Consider the following 27956-nt stretch of genomic DNA (forward strand, 5'->3'; position numbering starts at 1 on the left):
ACTTCAGGTCTTGAACAGCAGGTTAGGTGTAAGGATTCGCATTCTAATCAGTAATCTCTAAACTGTCTGTGCTTTATATGCTCTGTCTGAGGCCAGAACTCTCCATTCACCTGACGAAGGGGCTAATCCCGAAAGCTTGTGAGTCTATTATCAAATAAATCGGACTAAAACCTGGTGTTGTCAGACTTTTTACTGTGTTTACGCCAGTCCAACGCTGGCATACCCACAGCGTGTTTCAGACAGTCACCACCCTGTGTTTAAAAAAAATTGCCTTACACCTCTCCCATGCACCTTTAAACCTATGTCCCCTAGTCCTTTTCTACTCTAGGAAACAGCATCTGACTATCCAGTCTGGCCATGCTGCTCATAAACCTCTATCAGGTCACCCCTCAACCTTGTCATTCCAGTAAGAACAAACTATTAGTGGCTATTTTGTGCATAACATCTCGAGTTTTACATTCTTCCACAAGTTGAAATATTTTCTCTACGTCTATCAAATCTTTTTATAATTTGATCGGTGTCACCTCACCCAACAGAGAGAGTCCCAACCTGTTTAGTTTGTCTGGCTCTTTAGAAATTCAGTGCTTACAGGTGCTGACTAATCTGAGTTCCCCTCCTCGGCCAGAATCAATCCACTGAGTGTGTTGTGTGTCATATTTCAATCTACTCCATTTCCTGCTCATACACACTGCCTGATATCCACTTTAAAGGAAAGGAAACTACACAATAGTCTCCTTTACACAAAAACCACCTTTAAGGAACTCAGCTGGGTTGTGTTCAGTACCTCTGCCATGTTGTGTAACAATGCTCTCACTTATAGTTGTTGTTTGCATTGATAAGTAGTGGCTTTTATTCAGTAGTTTACATGATTTTCAGGGAGTTTTCTGCGTGAAGCTGGGATTCCTTTTAAAGCCAATGGCTGACTTGTTTTTGGATGGTGTGTTAAGGAGGCCCTCCTTAGATCGGCATTTCTTCAGGATTGGCTCCTTTTTCTCCTTGGCTTTGGGATTGGACAACTTTTGCAGCTGCTCTGAAAGCATAAACATAAGAAATGAGTTTCAGCAGCACAGGATACATGCCTCTGGCCAGGGCAACAACCCCCCCCCCCAGTTATACCCCCTTTGTACATTAAACCTTCCCATTATACCCCATCTAGACTATAAACTCCCATTCTACCCTGTGTAAACCATACAACCTCCCATTATATCCTTTCTCGACCATAATCCCATTATTCCCCATCATGCATAAACTCTCCCATTGTACCCCTAGATCATAAACCTTCCCATTATACCCTGTCTCGTACATAAACCCTCTCACTTTACCCCCTCTGGTACATGAACCCTCACCTGCTAGGGCAGGATGGGACAGATCAATATTCTTCAAGAGGGATTCATACTTGATGGTCTCCGAATCATCTTGTTCTAAAATATGTACAAGAAGCACATATATGAAATAATACACGTCAAATAGAACAGAAGCTGTCAGATACACAAACCTCAAAAGGGCTAAACAGTCTTCACGATCACAAATACATCCAGCATTTCCAACCTCTCCACTCAATATGGTCTAAATGTGAAAGTGAGTTAAAATAAGGTCTTTGGATTCTGGTTTGAAATCATCATGATGTGGAGATGCCGGTGTTGGACTGGGCTAAATACAGAAGTCTGACAACTCCAGCTTAAAGTCCAAAAGGTTTATTTGGTAGCACAAGCCATTGGCTTTCAGAGCGCTGCTCCTTCATCAGGTAAGTGGGAGTTCTGTTCTCAAATGGCAATATATGCCCTGTTTGTGACAGAACCCCCACTCACCTGAAGAAGGGGCAGCGTTCCAAAAGCTTGTGTACCAAATAAACATGTTGGACTTTAACCTGGTGTTGTGATGTTTCTTACTGAGATCATCAGTTAGGGGAACTGTCCTTTCACACACTTTAGTTGTGGGATATTAATCCCTGTTAGTTCTTGCCTCACACCTTATTGATTTTTCAGTAATATCTGGTGCTTTACCCAGTGGCTGCAGTTGGTGTAATTACTTAGTTGGCAATGCTACACCAACCAGGCTGGCTGGGAAAGCGCAAGACCATCAGCCATTCTCTGCATCGTTCAACAGGCTCTGAATTTACTCACTTGTTACTTTGATGAGAATATATTTTCCACGTTCCTTCAAGATGTTGCTGGCAAATTGAAAGGAGTTTTGTTGTGTACTGAGATTCATCAAGTTCCCAGACTCATCAATCAGATCGATGCAAGCTGGAACCATGAAATAGAAAGAAGGCATTAAGATGCCAGCAGAATTCACATCAAATATCCCACCACTCCCCCTGGGGTCAGTAGCTACTTTTCAGCAGCGTTTGCATTTATTTCCCTGGGATTAGTCCTCCATCCATCCCTAAACCGCCCCAAAATGATCATTCTTTATCTGTGAACATGTCAACTGTGAATCGGTGGCTCACACTCGTCAGAAAGTTGTGGCTTCAAACTTACTCCAGAAATTGAATGTCTGACACTCGAAGGAGTTCTGCATTGTGGAAGGTGCTTTTTTTTGGATGAGACTTTAAATATTAATTCCTCAGCCAAATTCAATAAATATGTCCATTACCTTGTTTGAGTGATTTTGACATGTGATATTGATTGCCATGTTTACTACAGTATCCAAATTCCAAAAATATTTAACTGAAGGGCTTTGGGACATCCTGAGATTATGAAAAACATTATCAAGATGAAAGTCTACTTTCATTCTGTAATATTTCTGGTGTTGGCTGGAATGTGCCCATGTTTGGAAAGTCACACACACGAATCGTGTGCTGGCTGTTAGTTTTAGTACAGGCTTCCACCACCAATGCTGACATACCTTCAGTTTCACACTTGCATGTCTGTTTGACAAAGGCAATGAAATTCACAATTCGACATGAGTGATTTAAAATCGCAGTCTGGTCTGCTGTGAGTTAAGAGAGGTACAGAATTAAAACTCAAACGTAAAAGCCAGTGGGAGGTTACTTCAGTTAAACTACAATATCCATTGTCTCCACCAACTTACAAGATGTGCTCAATCTCAGGTGGCATTGGTTAAAGTTGTGCTGACTAGTTATTGGAATGGTTAAACTGTCTGCCTACAGAGAATGCGCCAATCTGGATACAGATGTCCTGGTGGTTCCTATAGGTGTTATAGCATTAACTAGCTTCAGACGTGGTCAAATAAAAGCAAAATACTGCAGATGCTGGAGATCTGCATGCTCCTGGAAGAGTAAATCCATCGATTGCGGTTTTTATTAAGATGTGGTAACAGTGAATAGTTGCAGATGGGGCCACACTGGTCAGATTCATATTCTATGCAGAAGTTGGGCCAAAGGGTCGGTTTCCATGCTGTAAACCTCAAAGAACAAAAACAGCCCGGGAAACAGGCCCTTCGGCCCAATGAGCCTGCGCCGCCATTTTAACATTACCAGTCCCCCCTCCACCTATGACCCTTATCTATGATTATGGCATTCCACATTGAGGGAAACTAATTTAGGGACAATTTATTACCTCCACTCAGCCTAACAGCACATCTTTGGGGTGTGGGAGGAAACCGGAGCACCCGGAGAAAACCCACGCAAGCACCAGGAGAATGTGCAAACTCCCACAGACACCGGCCCAAATCCATGTGTCTGCACAGCAATCAGTGATAGTCACTGAGCTGTCATGTTGCCCAGTATCTGGTCCAGTTTAAGCACACACTAACAACATGAAGTACTAGGCTACTCTCGAACATCCAAGAGCAGCCCTAGTACGACCCATCACGAGTATGCCCCTCATTAGACAACAAGGCGGACTGCCTTAAAACCTATGAGTTAAAAGAGAAAAACACTAGTATCATTCCACATCCTTATACATTACCAGGGACGTCCCAGTGCTAATGAACCTTATTTAAAACAATTTTCTATATCCTCCCATCTCCAACCCACTCGTGCCTGTCTAAGTTACTCTTAAACAACTCCAGCGTACCTGCCTCCACCACCTTACTTGGCAGAGCATTCCATACCCCCACTACCCTCTGTGTGAAAAACCTCCCTCTAACATCAGTGTTATACCTCACCCCCTCACCCTAAGCCTGTGGCCCCTCGCACTGTGAGTTTCTAACATAGGAAATAGCTTACCACCATTTACTCTATCTATACCCTTCATAATCTTATATACCTCTATTAGATCCCCCCTCAGTCGCCGTCTTTCAAGGGAAAAGAGCCCCAATTTACTCAATCTTTCCTCATAACCCAGTCCTTCCATACTAGGCAGCATCCTGGTAAACCTCCTCTCTACTCTCCAGGGTCTCCATGTCTTTCCGGTAGTAAGGCGACCAGAACTGGACGCAGTACTCCAAATGTGGCCTAACCAACGTTCTATACAACTGCAACATTAGACTCCCAGCTCTTATACTCTATACCCCTTCCTATAAAGGCTAATATACCTTAAGCTTTCTTCACAACCTTCTCCATCTGTACTGCCACCTTCAAAGACTTGTGCACTTGCACCCCCAGGTCTTGCTGCGTTTCTATACTCTTTATAGGTTTACCCTTGATCATATAACTCCCCCCTACATTATTCCAGCCAAAATGCATCACCTCACATATATCAGAATTAAACTCCATTTGCCATATATCTGCCCAATATACCAGCCTATCTATATCCCATTGTATTGCCAGACATTGCTCCTCACTGCCTGCCAATCCAGCCATCTTAGTGTCATCTGCAAATTTGCTGATCACACCACCTACTCCCTCTTCCAAATCATTTATACACACTACAAAGAGAAGAGGTCCCAGTACTGAGCCCTGCGGCACACCACTAGTGACAGACCTCCAGCTAGAAAAAGACGCCTCCACTACTACTCTCTGACTCCTCTTAGCAATGATGTGGGCATGCCGGCGTTGGACTGGCGTAAACACAGTAAAAAGTCTGACAACACCAGGTTTTAGTCCAACCGATTTATTTGATAATAGACTCACAAGCTTTCGGGGTTAGCCCCGAAAGCTTGTGAGTCTATTATCAAATAAATCGGTTGGACTAAAACCTGGTGTTGTCAGACTTTTTACTCCTCTTAGCAAGCCAGTTCTCTACCCATCTAGATACCTGGCCTTGTATCCTATGAGCCTTTATCTTTTCAATCAACCTACCATGAGGGACTTTGTCAAACGCCTTACTGAAATCCATATAGACGACATCAATGGCTCGTCCTTCGTCGACCGTTTTTGTCACCTCTATGATACTATGGGGCAGCACCGTGGCACAGTGGTTAGCACTGCTGCCTCACAGCGCCAGGGACCCAGGTTCAATTCTAGCCTCGGATCACTGTGTGGAGTTTGCACATTCTCCTGAGTCTGCGTGGATTTCCTCCGGGTGCTCCAGTTTCCTCCCACAGTCTAAAGATGCGCTGGACAGTGCATCTAACGATTGGTTGGCTATACTAAATTGACCCTAGTGTCAGGGGGATTAGCAAGGCAAATATCAGGTGTAGTGACATGAACCCAAGATCCCAGTTGAGGCTGTCCTTATGTGTGCAGAACTTGGCTATCAACCATATATTGCCACAACCTCGAGAGTCTCTTTTGCATTCTGTCTGCTTCACATCCTTCTGAAAGAATGGTGCTTCTCGTTGGATACACTGCAGTGGAGCCTGAAGCAGTGTTTTACAGAGATGTCACAATGAGGGTGTGTAACACCTTCACTCAGTCCACAAGCAGTTGGGACACCTTGTTGATGTTGTACAAGACATTGGTACGGCCACACTTGGAATACTGTGTTCAGTTCTGGTCACCCTATTATAGAAAGGATATTATTAAACTAGAAAAAGTGCAGAAAAGATTTACTAGGATGCTACCGGGACTTGAAGGATTGAGTCATAAAGTGAGGCTGGATAGACTGGGAATTTTCCCTCTGGCTGAGGGGTGATCTTATAGAGGTCTATAAAATAATGAGGAGCACAGATCAGCTAGATAGTCAATATCTTTTCCCAAAGATAGGGGAGTCTAAAACTAGAGGACATAAGTTTAAGGTGAGAGGGGAGAGATACAAAAGTGTCCAGAGGGGCAATTTTTTCACACAGTGAGCGTCCGGAACAAGCTGCCAGAAGTAGTAGTAGAGGCTGGTACAATTTTGTCTTTTAAAAAGTATTTAGATAGTTATATGGATACGATGGATGTACAAGGATATGGGCCAAATGCGGGCAAGTGGGATTAGCTTAGGGGTTTTAAGCTAAGTGGCAGGGATAAGTTGGGCTGAAGGCCTGTTTCTACGCTGTAAACTTCTATGACTCTAAGCAGAACCCAACCTTCCTGTGTCATCATTTTAATTCAGCATTTTGCTCTCCCTGGCCTGCTGCAAAGCTCCAGTGAAGCCCAATGCAAACTGGAGGAGTAGCATCTCCTCTTCCAACTGAGCATATTACAGCCTTCTGGACAACAACATTAGACTGTGAACTCTCTCCTCCTGGGCGGCACAGTGGTACAATGATTAGCACTGCTGCCTCACACTGCCAGTGTCCCGGGTTCAATTCCAGAGTTGGAGTTTGCACATTCTCCTTGTCTCTGTGTAGGTTTCTTCCGGGTGCTCCGGTTTCCTCCCACACTCCAAAGATGGTGTACATGATTGGCCATGCTGAATTGCCCCTGGTACGGTGTACAGGGATGTGTGGGTTATGTGGATTGGTCATGATTAATGTGTGGGATTACGGGGATGGAGTGGGTCTGGGGAGAATGCTCTATCGGAGAGTCTCATGTCAGTTGTGGGAAACTATTAGAGAAACTTCTGAAGAAGAGCATCTATCACCACTTGGAGAGAGAAAGATTGATCAGGGAGAGTCAGCATGACTTTGTCAGAGGGAGGTCATGCCTAACAAATTTGACTGAGATTTTGAGGAGGTGAAATACGGATTTCAGCAAAGCCTTTGACAAGATCCCACATGGGAGACTTGTAAAAAAGGTAAATTCACATGGGGTACAGGGTAGTTTGATAAAGTGGATTCAAAATGTAGGAGACAGAGGGTAGGAGACAAAGGCTGCTTTAGTGCCAGAAAGCCACTGTCCAGTGACGTACGTGCTATTATTCGTCATTTATATAAATGACATTGATGACTATTTGGGGGGGAGGATTTGGGGGGTAGGATTTGTAGGTTTGCGGATGACACTGAGATTGGCCGGGTGGTTAACAGCGAGGTGGAATGTCTTGAGCTACAAGATATAGATGGGACTTGGAAGTTCTGTGGAACAAAGGGACCTTGGCATGTTTGTCCACAGATCACTGGAAGTGGAAGGGAATGTTAGTAAGATGGTGAAAAAGATATATGGGAAACATGCCTTTATCAATCGAGGTATGGGTGACAAAAGCAGGGAAGTCCTGTTGGAGTTGTATAGAACGTTAATGAGTATTATGTGCAGTTCTGATCACTACATTATCGGAAGGATGTGATTGCGCTGGAGGGGGTGCAGAGGAGATTCACCAGGATGCTGCCTGGAGTGGAACATTTAAATTATGAAGAGAGGTTGGATAGGCTTGGATTATTTTCATTGGAGCAGAGAAAACTGAGAGGCAACCTGATCAAAATGTACAAGATTATGGGAGACACGGACAGAGTGAGTAAGGAGCAGCTATTCCCCTTAGTCATGAGGGGACATAGGTTCAAGGTGAGGGGCAGGAAGTTTAGGAGGGATGTGAGGAAATTTTTTTTTATCCAGAGAGTGGTGTCACTCTGGAATGCGCTGCCTGAGAGGGAAGTGGAGGCAGGATGCCTCACATCCTTTAAAAAGTATCTAGATGACCACTTGGTACATCATAACATTCAGGACTATGGGCCAAGTGCTGGCAGATGGGATTCGATGGGAGTTCAGGTATTTCTAGTCTGTTGGTATGGACCTGATGGGCCGAAGATCCTTTTCTGAGCTATATGATTCAATGATAATTATCCAATTCTCTTTTGACAGTTACAATTGTAATTGTATGGAATTACAAATGTAATTGTGTGGAATGTCTCCACCACATTCTCAGTCAGGGCATTCCAGATCCAAACTTCTCTCTGTGTAAACGTATTTCTCCTCAACGCTGAACCTTTAATCATTGTTCTCTGGTTCTCCTTCTGTCAATGGAAACAATTTCTCCCGATACACTCTGTCATCGACCTTTTGAATACCTCTATCAAATTGTTTCCCAGCCTTCTCTGAGAGCAGTCCCAACCTCTCCAATCTATCCATTTAACTTATGTTCCTCATCCTTAGAACTAACCTCGTGAATTTTTGTTCTCTATAAGACTTCACAGCCTTGCTAAAGTGTGGCATCCAGAATTGGAGTCAATACTCTGCTTATTGGCAAATCAGTCCTTAACACAGCTTTCTCACAACTCTGCCCTTTGTTTGTAAAGTCCAGGATTCCATACGCTTTATAATCACTTTCTCAACATGCTCGTGCATCTGGTTCCCCCACTCGCAATCACTTTAGAATTGTATCCTTTATTTTATATTGTCTCTCCCTGTCCTTCCTACCAAAATTAATCACTTAATGTCCCTCTACGTTCAATTTCAGCTGTCCATTCTACCAACCTGTAGGACGGCACGGTAGCACAGTGGGTTAGCATTGCTACCTCACAGCACCAGGGACCCGGATTTGATTCCTGGCTCCGGTCACTGTCTGTGTGGAGTTTGCACATTCTCCCCATGTCTGCGAGGGTTTCCTCCGGGTGCTCCGGTTTCCTCCCACAGTCCAAAGATGTGCGGGTTAGGTGGATTGGCTATTCTGAATTGCTCCTTTGTGTCAGGGGGACTAGCAGGGTCAATACATAGGGTTATGAGAATAGGGCCTGGGCGGGATTGTGGTCAGTGCAGCCTTGATGGGCTGAATGGCCTCACTGTAGGATTTTATGATTCTAGGATCCTGAAGTCTGTCATTATTCTCCTCTCAGTTCCCAATAACTCCAGGTTTTGAACCATTCACAAACATTTTGTAACTCAGTTACACTGAGAAAAATGCTATATAAAAAATGTTGTTGCTGTGTAAATACCACTTTTTACTTAACAGTAAGTGTATGACTATATAGCTTATAGAATTTAAAATACATTCACTGTTTGAAAATCGTGTATATACCAACAGCAAACTCGACAATATTGTGTCCACTGCATTATAAGTTATCAAGTGGAATGCACACTGATTTGGTAGTCCAGCCCATCGGGTATTGTTGTTATTCAGTCTTTCCTGGGAGCTTGTATCATTTAATCCCTAATTCCCACGATCATAGGGAAAAGGAATTAGCCAATCGGAACATGGTTAAAGGGCCAAATGGCTTACTCCTGCTTCTATTTTCCATGTTTCTATGAAACCCACACAGACACAGGGAGAATGTGCAAACTCCACACAGACAGTGACCCCAGGCTGGGATTGAATCGAGTCCCTGGCGCTGTCAGTTCTAACCACTGTTTACTCCTGTACTCAAATCCCTTTACAATAAAGGCCAACATATAATTTACCTTCCTCACTGGTTGCTGTCCCTGCATGTTAGCTTTCAATGAGTCATAAACAAAAACATCCAGCTCTCTTTGGGCATTAAGAAACAGGCTGCATTTCTGTTTTTCCTTGAGCTGTAGTTGCATTTCTGAAAAGTGCAACGTTAAATAAAAGTACTTTAAGTGTATTTCATTTTCCTATTGAAACCTGTTCTGTAGGACCTTCCACATCATAAACCCAAACTATGGACAGGGAGAGGGATAGGCCCAAGGTGAAGGGTCAGGAAGAGGGGTAGGCCCCAAGGTGAAGGGTCAGGAAGAGGGATAGGCCTCAAGGTGAAGGGTCAGGAAGACGGATAGGCCCCAAGGTGAAGGTTTGGGGAATCGAGAGATGTCACAAAGTGAAGGGTCAGAGTGAGATGTGGAGTGAGTAGGTGGTTTGGGAAACGGGTCTTTCTAAGTTACTTCACATTGCTAAATTTTGGTTTTGTAAATTAAATAACATATAAAATAAAATAAAATGAAAAATCTAAAACAATTCAACATTTTACTTAGAATACCAACTGCTCACTGCCACCCATTTTCCAAACCATTTGCTCACCCTACTTCTCATTCTGACCCACACATCCTTCCTCCCTGACCCTTCACTTTGTGACATTTCTCAATTCCCCGACCTTCGCCTTGGGGTCTATCCCTCTTCCTGACCCTTCACCTTGAGACCTAACCCTCTTCCTGACCCTTCACCTTGAGACCTATCCCTCTTCCTGACCCTTCACCTTGAGACCTAACCCTCTTCCTGACCCTTCACCTTGAGACCTAACCCTCTTCCTGACCCTTCACCTTGGGGCCTATCCCTCTTCCTGACCCTTCACCTTGAGACCTATCCCTCTTCCTGACCCTTCACCTTGAGGCCTATCCCTCTTCCTGACCCTTCACCTTGGGGCCTATCCCTCTTCCTGACCCTTCACCTTGGGGCCTATCCCTCTTCCTGACCCTTCACCTTGGGGCCTATCCCTCTTCCTGACCCTTCACCTTGAGACCTATCCCTCTTCCTGACCCTTCACCTTGAGACCTATCCCTCTTCCTGACCCTTCACCTTGAGACCTATCCCTCTTCCTGACCCTTCACCTTAGGGCCTATCCCACTCCTGGACCTATCCTCTCATTGATTCCTGCTGACTCTGGCCTTCCCGACTCTTTAACAGTCGCGTTCCTGTTCATGATCCAGATCCAATCCCGAGACAGAACTCTAGGATTGCAAAGTGTGGATTCCATTGATGCCAAAGCTCTGAGCTGGGGGTGCAATGGGTTTTTAATGCTCCAATTTGCTGCTTTCCTGTCCTGAAGCCTCAGTGAGGGCCGAGGAAATAATAAACAGGAGGGGCTTCTCATCATTTCAAAAACAAAGATTATAACAGCCCAGCACTTCCGTATCATCCGGATCGACACTTCACAATCCCACAGCTCCGGAATGAGATTGAATCTGAATCTTGAACAGGAATGAAAGTTGAGGAGAGGGAAGGAGGGAGAGGGTGACTCAGAGAGAGGGTGACTCAGGGAGAGGGTGACTCAGGGAGAGGGTGACTCAGGGAGAGGGTGACTCAGGGAGTGGGTGACTCAGGGAGAGGGTGACTCAGGGAGAGGGTGACTCAGGGAGAGGGTGACTCAGGGAGAGGGTGACTCAGGGAGAGGGTGACTCAGGGAGAGGGTGACTCAGGGAGTGGGTGACTCAGGGAGTGGGTGACTCAGGGAGAGGGTGACTCAGAGAGAGGGTGACTCAGGGAGTGGGTGACTCAGGGAGTGGGTGACTCAGGGAGTGGGTGACTCAGGGAGTGGGTGACTCAGGGAGTGGGTGACTCAGAGAGAGGGTGACTCAGAGAGAGGGTGACTCAGAGAGAGGGTGACTCAGGGAGTGGGTGACTCAGGGAGTGGGAGGGGGTGGGGTCACTTCAAAATGGTGCTGGTTGGATCACACTGCCAGACTAGTGAGAAATGACATTAAAACTAATCTCACAATGTAAACGGGATTACTCTCCCCAGCAGCTGACCAACCTTAAAGTGAAACAACTTTAAATGAGGACATACTGGATTCACAACAGTCTGAGACTGAATCACATTCTTCATAATCTCTGTGTCATATCTGACTTTAAGATATGAGCTTCCAACTCCATATCCACTCCAACACTAAGATCACCAATTTCCATAACAGACATTGCACCTTCTCTTTGTCAGTAAAGCTGAGATTATCCACAATTTTATTCTTACAGCCTTACTCACACCAAATACCCATTATCCCTCTTCACACTCATCTACATCTTCTGGGTCAAGCAACAAACAAGGGGAAGCAGTTTCTCAAAGCTTTCGATTCCCTTACTAAATACCTCCATTACATCCTACCCAACCCTACACTGTTAGCCTCAGGAATTTATCTGGTTTCTGAATTAAACTAAGAATGAAGGTGTAACGGTGGGAAGAACACTCCCACATTTATTGAAACACCAAATGAAGCAAGCCGATATTCCACACGGACAACGGAGAAGACAGCCACCTACCTCCATACCAAACGGTAATGAACATTCCTGATCGAGAAGTGAGGCTATTTTTCTCGTTCAAGTCTTGAGGAGCTGGAGTCAGCAGTTTAGTTCAGTCTGACTACACTGGAGTTCCTGTGTAGGGAGGTGTAATCTGAACACCTTGTGGGAGACTGTAATCTGAACCCACATCTAACTGCAGGAAAATCAACATAAAAGCAGTCTCAGAAACTGCCAGTGATTCCCAGAACAATCAAACTTCATCCCTAGTTACCGTCTCCACCCTTTTTTTGTTTGTTCGGGCATGTGGGCATCATTGCCTGGGCCAGCACTTATTGTCCATCCCCAACTGATTTCCATTTCAGAGGGCAGTTGAGAGTCAACCACATTGCTGTGGCTCTGGAGTCACATTTAGGCCAGACTAGGTAAGGAAGGCAGATTTCCTTCCCTAAAGAACATTAGTGAACCAAATGGGTTTTTACAACAATCGACAATGGTTTCATGGTCATCATTAGATTTTTTTGAAAATTGAGTTCAAATTTCACCATCTGCTGTGGTGGGATTTAAACCTGGGCCCCCAGAACATTACCCTGGGTTTCTGGAGTATTAGTCCAGTGACAATACCATTGCACCACTGCCTCCCCACTCCCCTTGGCAGCTGCCTCAAATGGACAGTTTATTGCCATTCCTTCAACACACGTGGCTGTTCTCAACCCTAACATATCATATCAAAATATGATATCATATCAATATAACATCAACCCTATCATATTTCACCTGAAGATATGCTTCCAGCCACATATCAGCTGAGATATTTCTAACTCTGTTAATATTGCTGGAATTCATCCCTATCTCAGCTCATCTGCTGCTGAAACCATCATTCTTGCCTTTGTTACCTCTGGACTTGACCAATTATCTTATTTCCAGGACATCACTGCAGAAGTTCCAAGGCCCAAGCATCTTCAGCTGCTTCATCAATGACCTTGTATTCATCATAAGCTCAGAGATAGGGGTGTTCGCTGATGATTGCACAATGTTCACTATCATTTGCAACTCCTCAGATAATGAAGCAGTCCACGTCCAAATGCAACAAGGTTGGACAATATCGAGGCTTCGGCTGACAAGTAGCAAGTAATATTTATGCCACAGAAGTGCTAGACCATGATGATCTCCAACACCGAGGGCAGTGGGGTTGGCACTGCTGCCTCACAGTGCCAGGGGCCCAGGTTTGATTCCCCAGCTCGGGTCACTGTCTGTATGGAGCTTGCACATTCTCCCTGTGTCTGCGTGGGTTTCCTCCGGGTGCTCCAGTTTCCACCCACAGACTGAAAGACATGCTGGTTGGGCGCATTGGCCGTGCTAAATTCTCCCTCAGTGTACCCGAACAGGTGCCAGTGTGAGGCGACTAGGGCATTTTCACATAACTTCATTGCAGTGTTAATGTGAGCCTACTTGTGACAATAATAAATAAACTTAAAACTTTTAAACTTAAAAAGAGAGGATCGAACCATTGTTCCTTCAATGGCATTACCATCGCTGAATTCCGAGGACACCGTTTATCAAAAACTGAACAGCACTAGCCACATAAATAAAAAACTACCAGAGCAGGTCAGAGACTGGGAATTCTGCAGACAGCAATTCACCTCCTGACTCCCCAGAGCCTGTCCAATGTCTACAAGGAACACGTCAGGAATGTGATGGAATAATTTCCACTTGCCTAGTTGGGTGCAGCTCTATCAACACTCAACAAGCCTGACACCACCCAGGACAAAGCAGCCTGAATGGCAGGCTATCCATCATCTTCAACATTCACTCCCACCATCACCAACAAACATGTACCATCTAAGATGCACTGCAGAAACTCACCAACGATCCTTTGGCAGCACCTTTCAAACCCACCAGCTCTACCATCTAAAAGGACAAGAGTAGCAGACACCTAGGAACACTGACACGTGGAAGTTCACCAAGTCTCTCACCATCCAGACTTGGAAATACATTGCTGTTCCTTCAATAAATGCTGACACTGTTTCTATCAGCAAATAAAATCCAGACTGGATATACAATCAGAGTGGGTCTGACCCTGATCCAGATTCCAGCTGGGTCTTTCCAGTTGCAGGAAAATAAACTGAAGAATTCCAGTTTCTCCTTCCAGATAAATGACCCTCACTGAATATCCACTCCAATAAATGAACAGCAAAAACCCAGGAGACATTCTCCTCAATCACATCACAATCATTAGTATTTTTACAGCAGAATCTTTTCACTCAAAAGCAGCAAAACCTATTATAAAAGTAGTTTTAAGTTTTTAAAAAGTAATTCTATCACATTGTCACTCGATGTGGGGATAACTCTGTCTCACTGTCACTCAGTGGGGGGGAGACTCTAACTGTCACTGGGTGTGGGGGGGGACTCTCACTGTCACTGGGTGTGGGGGGGGACTCTCACTGTCACTCAGTGGGGGGGGGACTCTCACTGTCACTCAGTGGGGGGGGGACTCTCACTGTCACTCAGTGGGGGGGGGACTCTCACTGTCACTCAGTGGGGGGGGGACTCTCACTGTCACTCAGTGGGGGGGGGACTCTCACTGTCACTCAGTGGGGGGGGGACTCTCACTGTCACTCGGGGGGGGGGACTCTCGCTGTCACTCAGTGGGGGGGGGACTCTCACGGTCACTCAGTGGGGGGGGGACTCTCACTGTCACTCAGTGGGGGGGGGGACTCTCACTGTCACTCAGTGGGGGGGGGACTCTCACTGTCACTCAGTGGGGGGGGGACTCTCACTGTCACTCAGTGGGGGGGGGACTCTCACTGTCACTCAGTGGGGGGGGGGACTCTCACTGTCACTCAGTGTGGGGGGGGACTCTCGCTGTCACTCAGTGGGGGGGGGACTCTCACTGTCACTCAGTGGGGGGGGGACTCTCACTGTCACTCAGTGGGGGGGGGACTCTCACTGTCACTCAGTGGGGGGGGACTCTCACTGTCACTCAGTGGGGGGGGGACTCTCACTGTCACTCAGTGGGGGGGGACTCTCACTGTCACTCAGTGGGGGGGGGGACTCTCACTGTCACTCAGTGTGGGGGGGGACTCTCGCTGTCACTCAGTGGGGGGGGGACTCTCACTGTCACTCAGTGGGGGGGTGACTCTCACTGTCACTCAGTGGGGGGGGGACTCTCGCTGTCACTCAGTGGGGGGGGGACTCTCACTGTCACTCAGTGTGGGGGGACTCTCACTGTCACTCAGTCGGGGGGGGGGCTCTCACTGTCACTCAGTGGGGGGGGGGGGTCTCTCACTGTCACTCAGTGGGGGGGGGGGGGTTCTCTCACTGTCACTCAGTGGGGGGGGGGACTCTCACTGTCACTCAGTGGGGGGGTCTCTCACTGTCACTCAGTGGGGGGGGGGTGGTCTCTCACTGTCACTCAGTGGGGGGGGGTGGTCTCTCACTGTCACTCAGTGGGGGGGGGGGGGTCTCTCACTGTCAGTCAGTGGAGGGGGGGGGACTCTCACTGTCACTCTGTGAACAAAGAACAAAGAAAATTCCAGCACGGTAACAGGCCCTTCGGCCCTCCAAGCCTGCACCGACCATGCTGCCTGACTGAACTAAAACCCCCTACCCTTCTGGGGACCATATCCCTCTATTCCCATCTCATTTATGTACTTGTCAAGACGTCCCTTAAAACTCACTACCATATCCGCTTCCACTACCTCCCCGGCAATGAGTTCCAGGCACCCACCACTCTCTGTGTAAAAAATCTGCCTCTTACATCTCTTTTAAACCTTGCCCCTCGCACCTTAAACCTGTGCCCTCGAGTAATTGACTCTTCCACCCTGGGAAAAAGACTATCCACTCTGTCCATGCCCCTCATAATCTTATAGATTTCTATCAGGTTGCCCCTCAACCTCCGTTGCTCCAGTGAGAACAAACCAACTTTCTCCAACCTCTCCTCATAGCTAATGCCCTCCATACCAGGGCAACATCCTGGTAAATCTTTTCTGTACCCTCTCCAAAGCCTCCACATCCTTCTTAAAGTATGCTGACCAGAATTGAACACTATATTCCAAGTTCACTAAGGTTCTATAAAGCTGCAACATGACTTGCCAATTTTTAGACTCAATACTCTGGCTGATGAAGGCAAGCATGCCGTATTCCTTCTTGACTACCTTCTCCACCTGCACTGACACTTTCAGTGACCTTTGTACCTGTACACCCAGATCCCTCTGCCTATCAATACTCTTAAGGGATCTGCCATTTACTGTATATTTCTTATCTGTATTAGACCTTCCAAAATGCATTACCTCACATTTGTCTGGATTAAACTCCATCTGCCCAAGTGTCCAACTGATCTATAACAATGTGACTAAACACATTGACACATTGACGAAGGAAGAGCGGTGGATGTGGTTTACATGGACTTCAGCAAGGCGTTTGATAAGGTCCCCCATGCAAGACTTCTTGAGAAGATGAGAGGGCATGGGATCCAAGGGGCTTTGGCCTTGTGGATCCAGAACTGGCTTGCCTGCAGAAGGCAGAGAGTGGTTGTGGATGGGTCTTTTTCTGCATGGAGGTCGGTCACCAGTGGAATGCCCCAGGGATCTGTTCTAGGACCCTTGAGAAGCATCTCCTAAGCATTTCTGAAAAGCATCTTTGACATCCCTGTATGTTTTCTCACATTCTGTTGTCCAGCCCCATGACTGTTTCACACACAGTAATTTATGCAATGGCTTCAATAATGTAGATAAGTTAGAAACAAATTTACCAAATTAATTTACTAATCCTAGAAAAGACCTCAATTACATCACATTTGTTGGATATGGTGTTTATAATATAGTGTACTTTTTTCTTTAGGTGCTTTATGTAGGCCTTTACGGGGCGAAAAACTGCAGCAGGCGACGGTGCAGAGGGACCTCGGGGTCCTTGTGCATGAGTCGCAAAAACCCAGCTTGCAGGTGCAGCAGGTGGTCAGGAAGGCGAATGGGATGCTGGCCTTCATAGCGAGGGGGATTGAATATAAAAGTAGGGAGGTCTTGCTGCAGCTGTATAGGGCATTGGTGAGGCCGCAGCTGGAGTACTGTGTGCAGTTTTGGGCGCCGCACCTGCGCAAAGATATTTTGGCCTTGGAGGGAGTGCAGAGGAGGTTTACTAGGCTGATACCGGAGTTGAGGGGGTTGAGCTATGAGGAGAGGCTGAATAAACTGGGCTTGTACTCGTTAGAGTTTAGAAGAATGAGGGGAGATCTCATTGAGACGTATAAGATGATGAATGGGATGGATAGGATAGAGGTGGAGAGACTCTTCCCACTCAAAAAAGACAGTAGGACTAGGGGGCACAGCCTCAAGATAAAAGGGGGGCGGTTTAGAACGGAGTTGAGGAGGAACTTCTTCACTCAAAGGGTGGTGAATCTCTGGAATTCTCTGCCCGTTGAAGTGGTGGAGGCTGCCTCGCTAAATATTTTTAAGACGCGGGTTGATGGGTTTTTGATAAGAGAGGGGATTAAGGGTTATGGGGAGAAAGCGGGAAAGTGGAACTGAGCAGCAACAGATCAGCCATGATCTTATTGAATGGCGGGGCAGGCTTGAAGGGCTAGATGGCCTACTCCTGCTCCTATTTCTTATGTTCTTATGTTATGTTCTTTACTATCAATAAAGTGACCAAATACTAGACTGAAGCCTGAAAAATGTCACACTTTTCTTTTTTGATATGCAGGCCATGTTCTTTAAGATGTTCCAATGCTACTACTAAATTATTCAAATGCTCCTGTTCACTGAACGCTATAGTTAGAATATCATCCAGGTAACATTTTACACCAGAGAGACCACTTAAGATCTGATACTTCAATTTTTGGAATAGGTTGGCGTGGATATTATTCCAAAAGACAATTTTACAATGAAAAAAAAACATTTATGTGCAACAATGGTAAGCACTGATTCAGTGGCTACATTCATCTGTAAAAACGCTTATGCAGATCATTCTTGTGGAATTTCTGCCCACCTGATAATCCAGCAAACAAATCTTCAACTAAAGGAAATAGATATTGATCAGCACTCAACACTGGATTTGTGTTTGTTTTAAAATCACCACAAACACAAACTGAACCATCTGTTTTCCTGACAGGTATAATGGGGGTAGGCGAGTCACCCATTGTAACCTGCACGAACACACCAGTATTAACAGTCATAGAATTGCTATAGTGCAGGAAGGACCAATTTGGCCTATCAACCCATACACTGACAACAATCCCACCCAGGTCCTATCCCCATAACCCCACGCATTGAACCTGCTAATCCTCCTGTTTCTAAGGAACAGTTTACCATCGCCCATTAGCTTAACCCACAAATTTCAGACAATGGGAGGAAACCTGAGCATCCAAGGGAAACCCACATAGACATGGGGAGAACATGCAAACTCCACACAGACAGTCCACAAGATGGAATTGAACATGGGTCCCTGGGCTGTAAGGCAGCAGTGTTAACTACTGTGCTGCCACAAATAAGTTGTACTCATAGAACATAGAACAGTACAGCACAGTACAGGCCCTTCGGCCCTCAATGTTGTGCCGAGCTATCTCCAAACCCAAGATCAAGCTATCCCGCTCCCTATCATTCTGGAGTGCTCCATGTGCCTATCCAATAACCACTTGAAAGTTCCTGAAGTGTCCGACTCCACTATCACAGCAGGCAGTCTATTCCACACCCCAACCACTCTCTGAGTGAAGAATCTACCTCGGACATCCCTCTTATATCTCCCACCATGAGCCTTATAGTTATGCCCCTAAGTAACAGCTACATCCACCCGAGGAAATAGACTCCACTCTATCTATCCCCCGCATCATCTTATAAACTTCTATTAACTCAACCTTTCCACATAAGACCTACCCTCCAAACCAGGCAGCATCCTGGTAAATCTCCTCTGCACTCTCTCTAATGCTTCCATATCCTTCTCATAGTTAGGTGGCCAGAACTGCACACAATATTCCAAATGTGGTCTCACCAAGGTCCTGTGTAGTTGCAGTGTAACCCCACAGCTCTTAAACTTAAACCCCCCCATTAATAAACGCTAACACACTATAAGCCTTCTTCACGGCTCTATCCACTTGAGTGGCAACCTTCAGAGATCTGTGGATATGAACGCCAAGATCTCTCTGACCCCCCACATTCCTCAGAACCCTGCCATTGACCCTGTAATCTGCATTCAAATTTGTCCTACCAAAATGAATCATCTCGCACTTATCAGGGTTAAACTCCATCTGCCACTTTTCTGCCCAGCTCTGCATCCTGTCAATGTCTCTTTGCAGCCTGCAAGAGCCCTCCACCTCATCCACTACTCCACCAATCTTGGTGTCATCAGCAAATTTACTAACCCACCCTTCAGCCCCCTCTTCCAAGTCATTGATAAAAATCACAAATAGCAGAGGACCCAGCACTGATCCCTGTGGTACACCGCTGGTAACTGGCCTCCAGTCTGAAAATTTTCCCTCCAACAGCACCCTCTTGTCCTCTGTGTTCTATGATGTGGAGATGCTGGCATTGGACTGGGGTAAACAGTAAGAGTCCTCACAACACCAGGTTAAAGTCCAACCAGTTTATTTGATGGCAAAATTGGAGGTGTGGTAGATTGTGAGGAAGGGTGTCATAGTCTGCAGGGAGACTTAGATAGGTTGCAGAGCTGGGCCGAGAAGTGGCGGATGGAATTTAATGCGGAGAAGTGTGAGGTAATTCACTTTGGTAGGAGCAACAGATGTGTCGAGTATAGGGCTAACGGGAGGACTTTGAATAGTGTGGATGAACAGAGGGATCTAGGTGTGTGTGTACATAGATCCCTGAAAGTTGGGAATCAAGTAGATAAGGTTGTTAAGAAGGCGTACGGTGTCTTGGCGTTTATTGGTAGGGGGATTGAATTTAGGAGTCGCAGTGTAATGTTGCAACTGTACACTACTCTAGTGCGGCCGCACTTGGAGTACTGTGTGCAGTTCTGGTCCCCGCATTACAAGAAGGATGTGGAGGCGTTGGAGAGGGTGCAGAGGAGGTTTACTAGGATGTTGCCTGGTATGGTGGGGAGGTCCTATGAGGAGAGACTGAGGGATTTAGGGTTGTTTTCGTTGGAAAGAAGGCGGCTAAGAGGGGATCTTATTGAAACATATAAGATGATTAGAGGTTTAGATAGGGTGGATAGTGATAGCCTTTTTCCTCGGATGGAGAAAGCTAGCACGAGGGGGCATGGCTTTAAATTAAGGGGGGGTAGCTACAGGACGGATGTCAGGGGTAGGTTCTTTACCCAGCGGGTGGTGAGGGATTGGAATGCCCTGCCTGCTGCAGTTGTAAATGCGTCTAGTTTGGGGGCGTTTAAGAGATCTCTGGATAGGTTTATGGACGAAAAGGGATTGGTATAGGCTAGTGGGTCATTGTTTTTGTAACTGGTCGGCGCAACATCGTGGGCCGAAGGGCCTGTTCTGCGCTGTAATGTTCTATGTTCTATGTTCTATGTTCTATGTAAGCCCACAAGCTTGTGGGTTTACTATCAAATAAACTGGTTGGGCTTTAACCTGGTGTTGTGAGACTTCTTTCTATGAGACAACCAGTTACTTATCCAATCGGCCAAATTTCCTTCTATCCCACACCTCCTTACTTTCTTCATGAGCCTACCATGGGGAACCTTATCAAACGCCTTACTAAAATCCATGTATACAACATCAACTGCTCTACCTTCGTCTACACACTTAGTTACCCCCTCAAAGAATTCAATCAACTTTGTGAAGCAAGACTTACCCCTCACAAAACCGTGCTGACTATCCCGGATTAAGCTGCATCTTTCCAAATGGTCATAAATCCTATCCCTCAGGACCTTTTCCATTAACTTACCAACCACTGAAGTAAGACTAACTGGCCTTTAATTACCAGGGTCATTCCTATTTCCTTTCTAGAAGAGGAACAACATTCGCCACTCTCCAGTCCTCTGGCACTATCCCCGTGATGTGGAGATGCCGGCGTTGAACTGAGGTAAACACAGTAAGAAGTCTGACAACACCAGGCTTAATTCCAACCAATTTATTTGATAGTAGACTCACAAGCTTTCAGGGTTTGTCCCTTCGTCATTCACCTGACGAAGGGACAAACCCTGAAAGCTTGTGAGTCTACTATCAAATAAATTGGTTGGAATTAAGCCTGGTGTTGTCAGACTTCTTACTAGCCCCGTGGACAGTGAAGACCCAAAGGTCAAAGCTAAAGGCTCCACAATCTCATCCCTTGCCTCCCAAAGTATAGAACATAGAACATAGAACATTACAGCGCAGAACAGGCCCTTCGGCCCACGATGTTGCACCGACCAGTTACAAAAACAATGACCCACTAGCCTATACCAATCCCTTTTCGTCCATAAACCTATCCAGAGATCTCTTAAACGCCCCCAAACTAGACGCATTTACAACTGCAGCAGGCAGGGCATTCCAATCCCTCACCACCCGCTGGGTAAAGAACCTACCCCTGACATCCGTCCTGTAGCTACCCCCCCTTAATTTAAAGCTATGCCCCCTCGTGCTAGCTTTCTCCATCCGAGGAAAAAGGCTATCACTATCCACCCTATCTAAACCTCTAATCATCTTATATGTTTCAATAAGATCCCCTCTTAGCCGCCTTCTTTCCAACGAAAACAACCCTAAATCCCTCAGTCTCTCCTCATAGGACCTCCCCACCATACCAGGCAACATCCTAGCAAACCTCCTCTGCACCCTCTCCAAAGCCTCCACATCCTTCTTGTAATGTGGGGACCAGAACTGCACACAGTACTCCAAGTGCGGCCGCACCAGAGTAGTGTACAGTTGCAACATGACGCTGCGACTCCTAAATTCAATCCCCCTACCAATAAACGCCAAGACACCGTACGCCTTCTTAACAACCTTATCTACTTGATTCCCAACTTTCAGGGATCTATGTACACATACACCTAGATCCCTCTGTTCATCCACACTATTCAAAGTCCTCCCGTTAGCCCTATACTCGACACATCTGTTGCTCCTACCAAAGTGAATTACCTCACACTTCTCCGCATTAAATTCCATCCGCCACCTCTCGGCCCAGCTCTGCAACCTATCTAAGTCTCCCTGCAGACTATGACACCCTTCCTCACAATCTACCACACCTCCGACTTTGGTGTCATCAGCAAATTTACTAATCCACCCAACTATACCCTCATCCAGATCATTAATAAAGATTACAAACAACAGTGGCCCCAAAACAGATCCCTGAGGCACACCACTCGTAACCGAACTCCATGATGAATATTTACCATCAACCACCACCCTCTGTCTCCTATCTGATAGCCAATTCCTGATCCAACTTCTAAGATTACCCACAATCCCATACATCTGCATTTTCTGCAGAAGCCTACCATGGTGAACCTTATTGAATGCCTTACTAAAATCCATATATACCACGTCAACTGCCTTGCCCCCATCCACCTCTTTGGTCACCTTCTCAAAAAACTCAATAAGGTTAGTAAGGCACGACCTACCCGCTACAAAACCATGCTGACTATTTCTAATCAATTCGTTACACTCCAACTATAAATCCTATCCCTAATAATTTTTTCTAAAACCTTGCCCACAACAGAAGTAAGACTCACCGGTCTATAATTCCCGGCAAAGTCTCTGTTCCCCTTCTTAAACAATGGGACAACATTCGCTATCCTCCAATCCTCCGGGACTACACCAGAGACCAATGACGACCTGAAGATCAGAGCCAGAGGCTTTGCAATCACCTCTCTAGCCTCCCAGAGAATCCTAGGGTAGATCCCATCCGGACCAGGGGACTTATCTATTTTCAGCCCCTCAAGAATATCCAGCACATCCCCCTTATCAACTGCAATACTGTCTATTTTACACCCCTGCAACCCAGTGTCCTCCTCAGCTATATTCATGTCCCCCTGCGTGAACACCAAAGAGAAATATTGGTTCAATGCTTCTCCAATCTCCTCCGGTTCCACACACAACTTCCCTCTGCTGTCTGTAACTGGCCCTAATCTTGCCCTGACCAACCTTCTGTTACTGACATACCTATAGAACGCCTTAGGATTCTCTTTAATCCTATCAGCCAAAGTCTTCTCATGTCCTCTTTTAGCCCTTCTTAACTCCCTCTTCAACTCCCTCCTAGCCAATCTATAGTTTTCTAGTGCACTATCTGAGCCCTCCAATCTCATCCGAACATAAGCCTCCTTTTTCTTTTTAACCATCGACTCAACTCTTTTAGTGCACCACGGTTCCCTAGATCTACCAATTCCTCCATGCCTGACAGGGACATACCTATCAAGGACTCGCAGTAGCTGCTCCTTGAAAAAGCTCCACATTTCGGACGTTCCCAGTCCCTGTAATCTCCTAGTCCAATCTATGCTTCCTAATAGCCTCATAATTACCCTTACCCCAGCTAAAACTACTGACCCGAGGTTCATGCCTATCCCTTCCCATCACTAAGGTGAACGTAACCGAATTGTGGTCACTATCACCAAAATGCACACTAACTTCCAAGTCTAGCACCTGGTCTGGCTCATTTCCCAGCACCAAATCCAATATAGCCTCACCTCTAGTTGGCCTATCTACATACTGAGTCAAAAAACCTTCCTGCACGCTTTGTACAAACACTGACCCCTCTAACGAGCTAGAACTATAGCAATTCCAATCAATATTCGTAAAGTTAAAGTCCCCCATAACAATTACCCTATTACTTTCACTCCTAACCAGGATCGTCTCCGCAATCCTTTCCTCAACCTCTCTAGAACTTTTAGGAGGTCTATAAAAGACTCCCAACAGGGTGACCTCTCCTCTCCTATTTCTAATCTCCGCCCATACTACCTCAACTGACAAGTCCTCATCAAACTTCTCTCCGACACTGTGATACAGTCCTTGACTAGCAATGCTACCCCACCCCCCCTTCTACCTTCTTCTCTACTCCGACTAAAGCATTTGTACCCCGGAACCTGCAACAACCATTCCTGCCCCTGCTCTATCCATGTCTCAGAAATGACCACAACATCAAAGTCCCAGGTACTGATCCACGCTGCAAGTTCATCCACTTTATTGCGAATACTCCTCACATTAAAATATACGCATTTCAAACCCTGCTCCGCCCCACCCCCACTATGCCGTGCCTTGCATTCCCCAACTATGCCCCCCTCACTTTCACCCCCTCCGAATCAGTTTAAACCTCCCTGCATAGTCTTTGCAAATTTACCCCCCAGGATATTGATTCCCCTCTGGTTCAGGTGTAGACCATCACTCTTATAGAGGTCCCACCTTCCCCAGAATGAGCCCCAATTGCTCAAGTACCCGAACCCCTCCCTCCTGCACCATCCCCTCAGCCACGAGTTCAAACTTTCCCTCTCTCTATTCCTCTTTAAACTATCCCGTGGCACAGGCAAGAGTCCGGATATAACTACTCTTCCAGACTTGGCCTTTAGTTTCCACCCCAACTCCATAAATCTTTGCTTAATATCCCCTTCCCTTAATCTCCCTATGTCATGTGTCCCCACATGAACTATAACTTGGGGTTGATCTCCCTCTCCCCTAAGAGTCCTGAATACCCTGTCCGATACATCCCGGACCCCAGCCCCTGGTAGGCAACACACCAGCCCTGAGTCCCTACCCTTACCTCCGACTCTCCTATCCGTCCCCATAACTGTGGAGTCCCCAATCACGAGGCCCAATCTAAGTATCCTAGGATGTATCCCACCTGGCCCAGGGGACTTACCGACCCTCAGGTTTTTCAAAATTGCAAATACATCTTCCCTCAGAACATCTACCTCCTACATCCTATCAGCCTATATCACACTCTCATCCCCAAAAACATGGCCTCTCTCCTTAGTGAGCACTGAAGAAAAATATTCATTCAACACCTCTCCTATTTCTTCTGACTCCATGCACAAGTTGCCACTACTATCCTTGACCGGCCCTAACCTCACTCTGGTCATTCTTTTATTTCACACATAAGAGTAAAAAGCCTTGGGGTTTTCCTTTATCCAACCCACCAAGAACTTCTCATGACCCCTCCTAGCTCTCCTAAACCCTTTTTAAACTCATTCCTAGCTACCTTGTAACCTTCAAACGACCCAACTGAACCTTGTTTTCTCACTCTTACATACACTTTCTTTTTCCTCTTGGCAAATCATTCAACCTCCTTCGTGAACCATGGTTCCCTCACTCGGCCATTTCCTCCCTGCCTGCCAGGGACATACCTATCAATGACACACAGTATTTGTTCCTTAAAAAAGCTCCACTTTTCGTTTGTGCCTTTCCCTGTTTCTGTTCCCATCTTATGCCCCCTAATTCTTGCCTAATCACATCATAATTACCCCTGCCCCAATTATAAACCTTGCCCTGCTGTGTGATCCTATCCCTCTCCATTGCAATAATGAAGGACACCGAATTGTGATCACTATCTCCAAAGTGCTCTCCCACAAAGAAATCTAACACTTGGCCCGGTTCATTACCCAGTACCAAGTCCAATGTGGCCCCACCTCTTGTCGGCTTATCCACATATTGGGTCAGGAAACTCTCCTGCACACACTGCACAAAAAGCTTAACAGGAATATTTGATTTGGGCATTGGAATGAGGCCCAAGAGTTAAAATTTCACAGTTTTCACAACCAGGGTGGTCAGGTGAATCACCAGCTACTTTTGCATCCATGCTTCCGATTCCCATGATCAATAAATTGAGCCCATTCTGTCCAGCTTGGGTAAGAGCTTATGAACAGAGATTTGTATGCAGACTTATGTTGTGAAGGGTTACATGTTTGGACTGAGCAATAGTTACAAGGTGGCTAGTTTATGTTGTGTATGAGGGTGTGTGATGGTTCCACAGTGTGGAGAGTAGTCTCAGCATCAGTAAATAATTAAATACTAAGCTATCAAAAAAAGTAAGCACCACTATAATAGAAAGTTAACATTGTGCCCAGGCTAACCAGTGGTATTTTTCTGTAAATATTGAATAGACAGAGAGAATGAGACTGTTAATGTTTAAGTGGATGGAACTGTGACAGTGAGAGTTAGTAATGTGTCTGTATGGGATTAAAAATGTTAATGACGGGGTAGCTCCCTGTCTGGGCTGATTGTGTGGTACTGTAGTGTAGGGTTTATCTTGTGTCCAGGCTGGTTACTAGCAACAGGGCTGTCAGTCTACAAAGGTAAGCAAAGCGTCTGTGTCAGATAGCGGTGAACTATTCGAGCTATAAAGGTTCCAATCAATATTTGGAAAGTTAAAGTCACCCATGATAACTACCCTGTGGCCTCCACACCTATCCATAATCTACTTTGTCATTTCCTCCTCCACATCTCTATTACTATTTGGGGGCCTATAGAAAACTCCTAACGTGACTGATCCTTTCCTATTTGTAACTTCAGCCCATATTACCTCAGTAGGCAGATCGTCTTCGAAATGAATCCTCATTCTTCTTCAGCCTTGTGATGTTTTGTATACGGCACCGGACTTGCTTTGAGACTTTCTGGTGGACTATTAGGCTTATCTTGAGTTTCACTTGAACTCCCTTCATTGAGTCTTTTCGAATATACTCTTACCCGGAAGGTGCTGTAGGCCAGTTTTGTCATCAGCCAATCTGTTGACAACACCACAATTAAACTTTATCTTCTCCAACCATGATTCCCAAATAGAGCTGAAAATTTACCACATCCATATGGAGAGGAAACTTCAGTGTTTGTCCACTCTACATTGATCCTTATGTAATCGTTTAACAGCACAGTCCCTTCCATGTCCTTAAATAACAGCTGGCTGTAAAGGAAGATGGTTTTGCTTTTGACTTAGAACTTAGAAACCCTACAGTATAGAAAGAGGCCATTCGGTCCATCGAGTCTGCACCGACCAAAATCCCACCCAGGCCCTACCCCCATATCCCTACATATTTACCCACTAATCCCTCTAACCTATACATCTCAGGACACTAAGGGCAATTTTAGCACGGCTAATCAACCTAACACGCATATTTTTAATGGTATATAGTCTCAGAAATTAAAGATACAGCATTATAGTATCAACCTCCATCCTAATATGTAGTCTGTGTAACTCTGGAATCAGCCGGAATCTATGTGATTCACCCTGTATGGATAAGATGCTCATCATATTTCTGGACATTCTCTTCACAGTCATGATTCTTCCTTCCATGTTGTAAATTCTTTTTGTAGAATGAAACTTGTTCTTCTTCTTGAAGATAGCCAGGTTCTTCTTCTGAATGTTCTTCTCTGGAGGTGCTGCTCTTGCCCAACAAGGACTGCCTGGAATCTCACCCTTTCCAGGTCAGAAAAAAATACATTGATTTGTTTCTTACTTGGTCTTCCGATATTGGCATTTTTAATACTTAACCCAGCTGTAGATTCTCCCCAGACTGCCAATATTGAAGTGTGAGGACACACAAATTTTCTCACCAACTTAAGATCTTTTCTTGATGAAATAAAATCCTAAGTCACCACCAATTATCTTTCTCTGGTGTCCTAACTATGTCAGGATTGAGGGTTTGAACTGAAAAAGACTTGGTTTGCACACATAGATTCTCACAAACACAATAAGGTTTATTGACGAGCTCTCTGCAGAGCACAATACAAAACTAAAACTAAAATAGCATCCTGTAGACGCACCCTAATGATATCATGATCAAATCATGTGACTCTATCTCACTGTCACTCAGTGTGGGGGGGGGGACTCTATCTCACTGTCACTCAGTGTGGGGGGGGGACTCTATCTCACTGTCACTCAGTGTGGGGGGGGACTCTATCTCACTGTCACTCAGTGTGGGGGGGGGGGACACTATCTCACTGTCACTCAGTGTGGGGGGGGGGGGACACTATCTCACTGTCACTCAGTGTGGGGGGGGGGGACACTATCTCACTGTCACTCAGTGTGGGGGGGGGACTCTATCTCACTGTCACTCAGTGTGGGGGGGGGGGACTCTATCTCACTGTCACTCAGTGTGGGGGGGGGGACA

At 45.9% G+C, this 27956-nt stretch overlaps 1 protein-coding gene across 4 annotated transcripts in view; it reads right to left on the reverse strand.

The window, feature by feature from the left end:
• Positions 1–2125: 2125 nt before the first annotated feature.
• The window catches only part of LOC145356032 (tRNA (32-2'-O)-methyltransferase regulator THADA), a 177160-nt gene continuing 151329 nt past the window's right edge, over positions 2126–27956 (reverse strand). For 2 of the 4 annotated variants that reach the window (XM_080208617.1, XM_080208616.1), the window contains exons 31-32: positions 26375–26576; positions 2849–2934 (exon numbers count right to left, since the gene is read on the reverse strand). In XM_080208617.1, the coding sequence (XP_080064743.1) occupies positions 26510–26576 (67 nt within the window). In that variant the 3' untranslated portion in view covers positions 2849–2934; positions 26375–26509. Of the gene's footprint in view, positions 2247–2848; positions 2935–26374; positions 26577–27956 lie in introns of those variants that run through there. The other 2 variants (XM_080208618.1, XM_080208620.1) reach the window with 2 other exon arrangements.

The sequence above is a fragment of the Carcharhinus amblyrhynchos genome, chromosome 20 (assembly GCF_965287045.1).
Source record: "Carcharhinus amblyrhynchos chromosome 20, sCarAmb.v2.hapA, whole genome shotgun sequence".
In the NCBI taxonomy this organism is placed as follows: domain Eukaryota; kingdom Metazoa; phylum Chordata; class Chondrichthyes; order Carcharhiniformes; family Carcharhinidae; genus Carcharhinus; species Carcharhinus amblyrhynchos.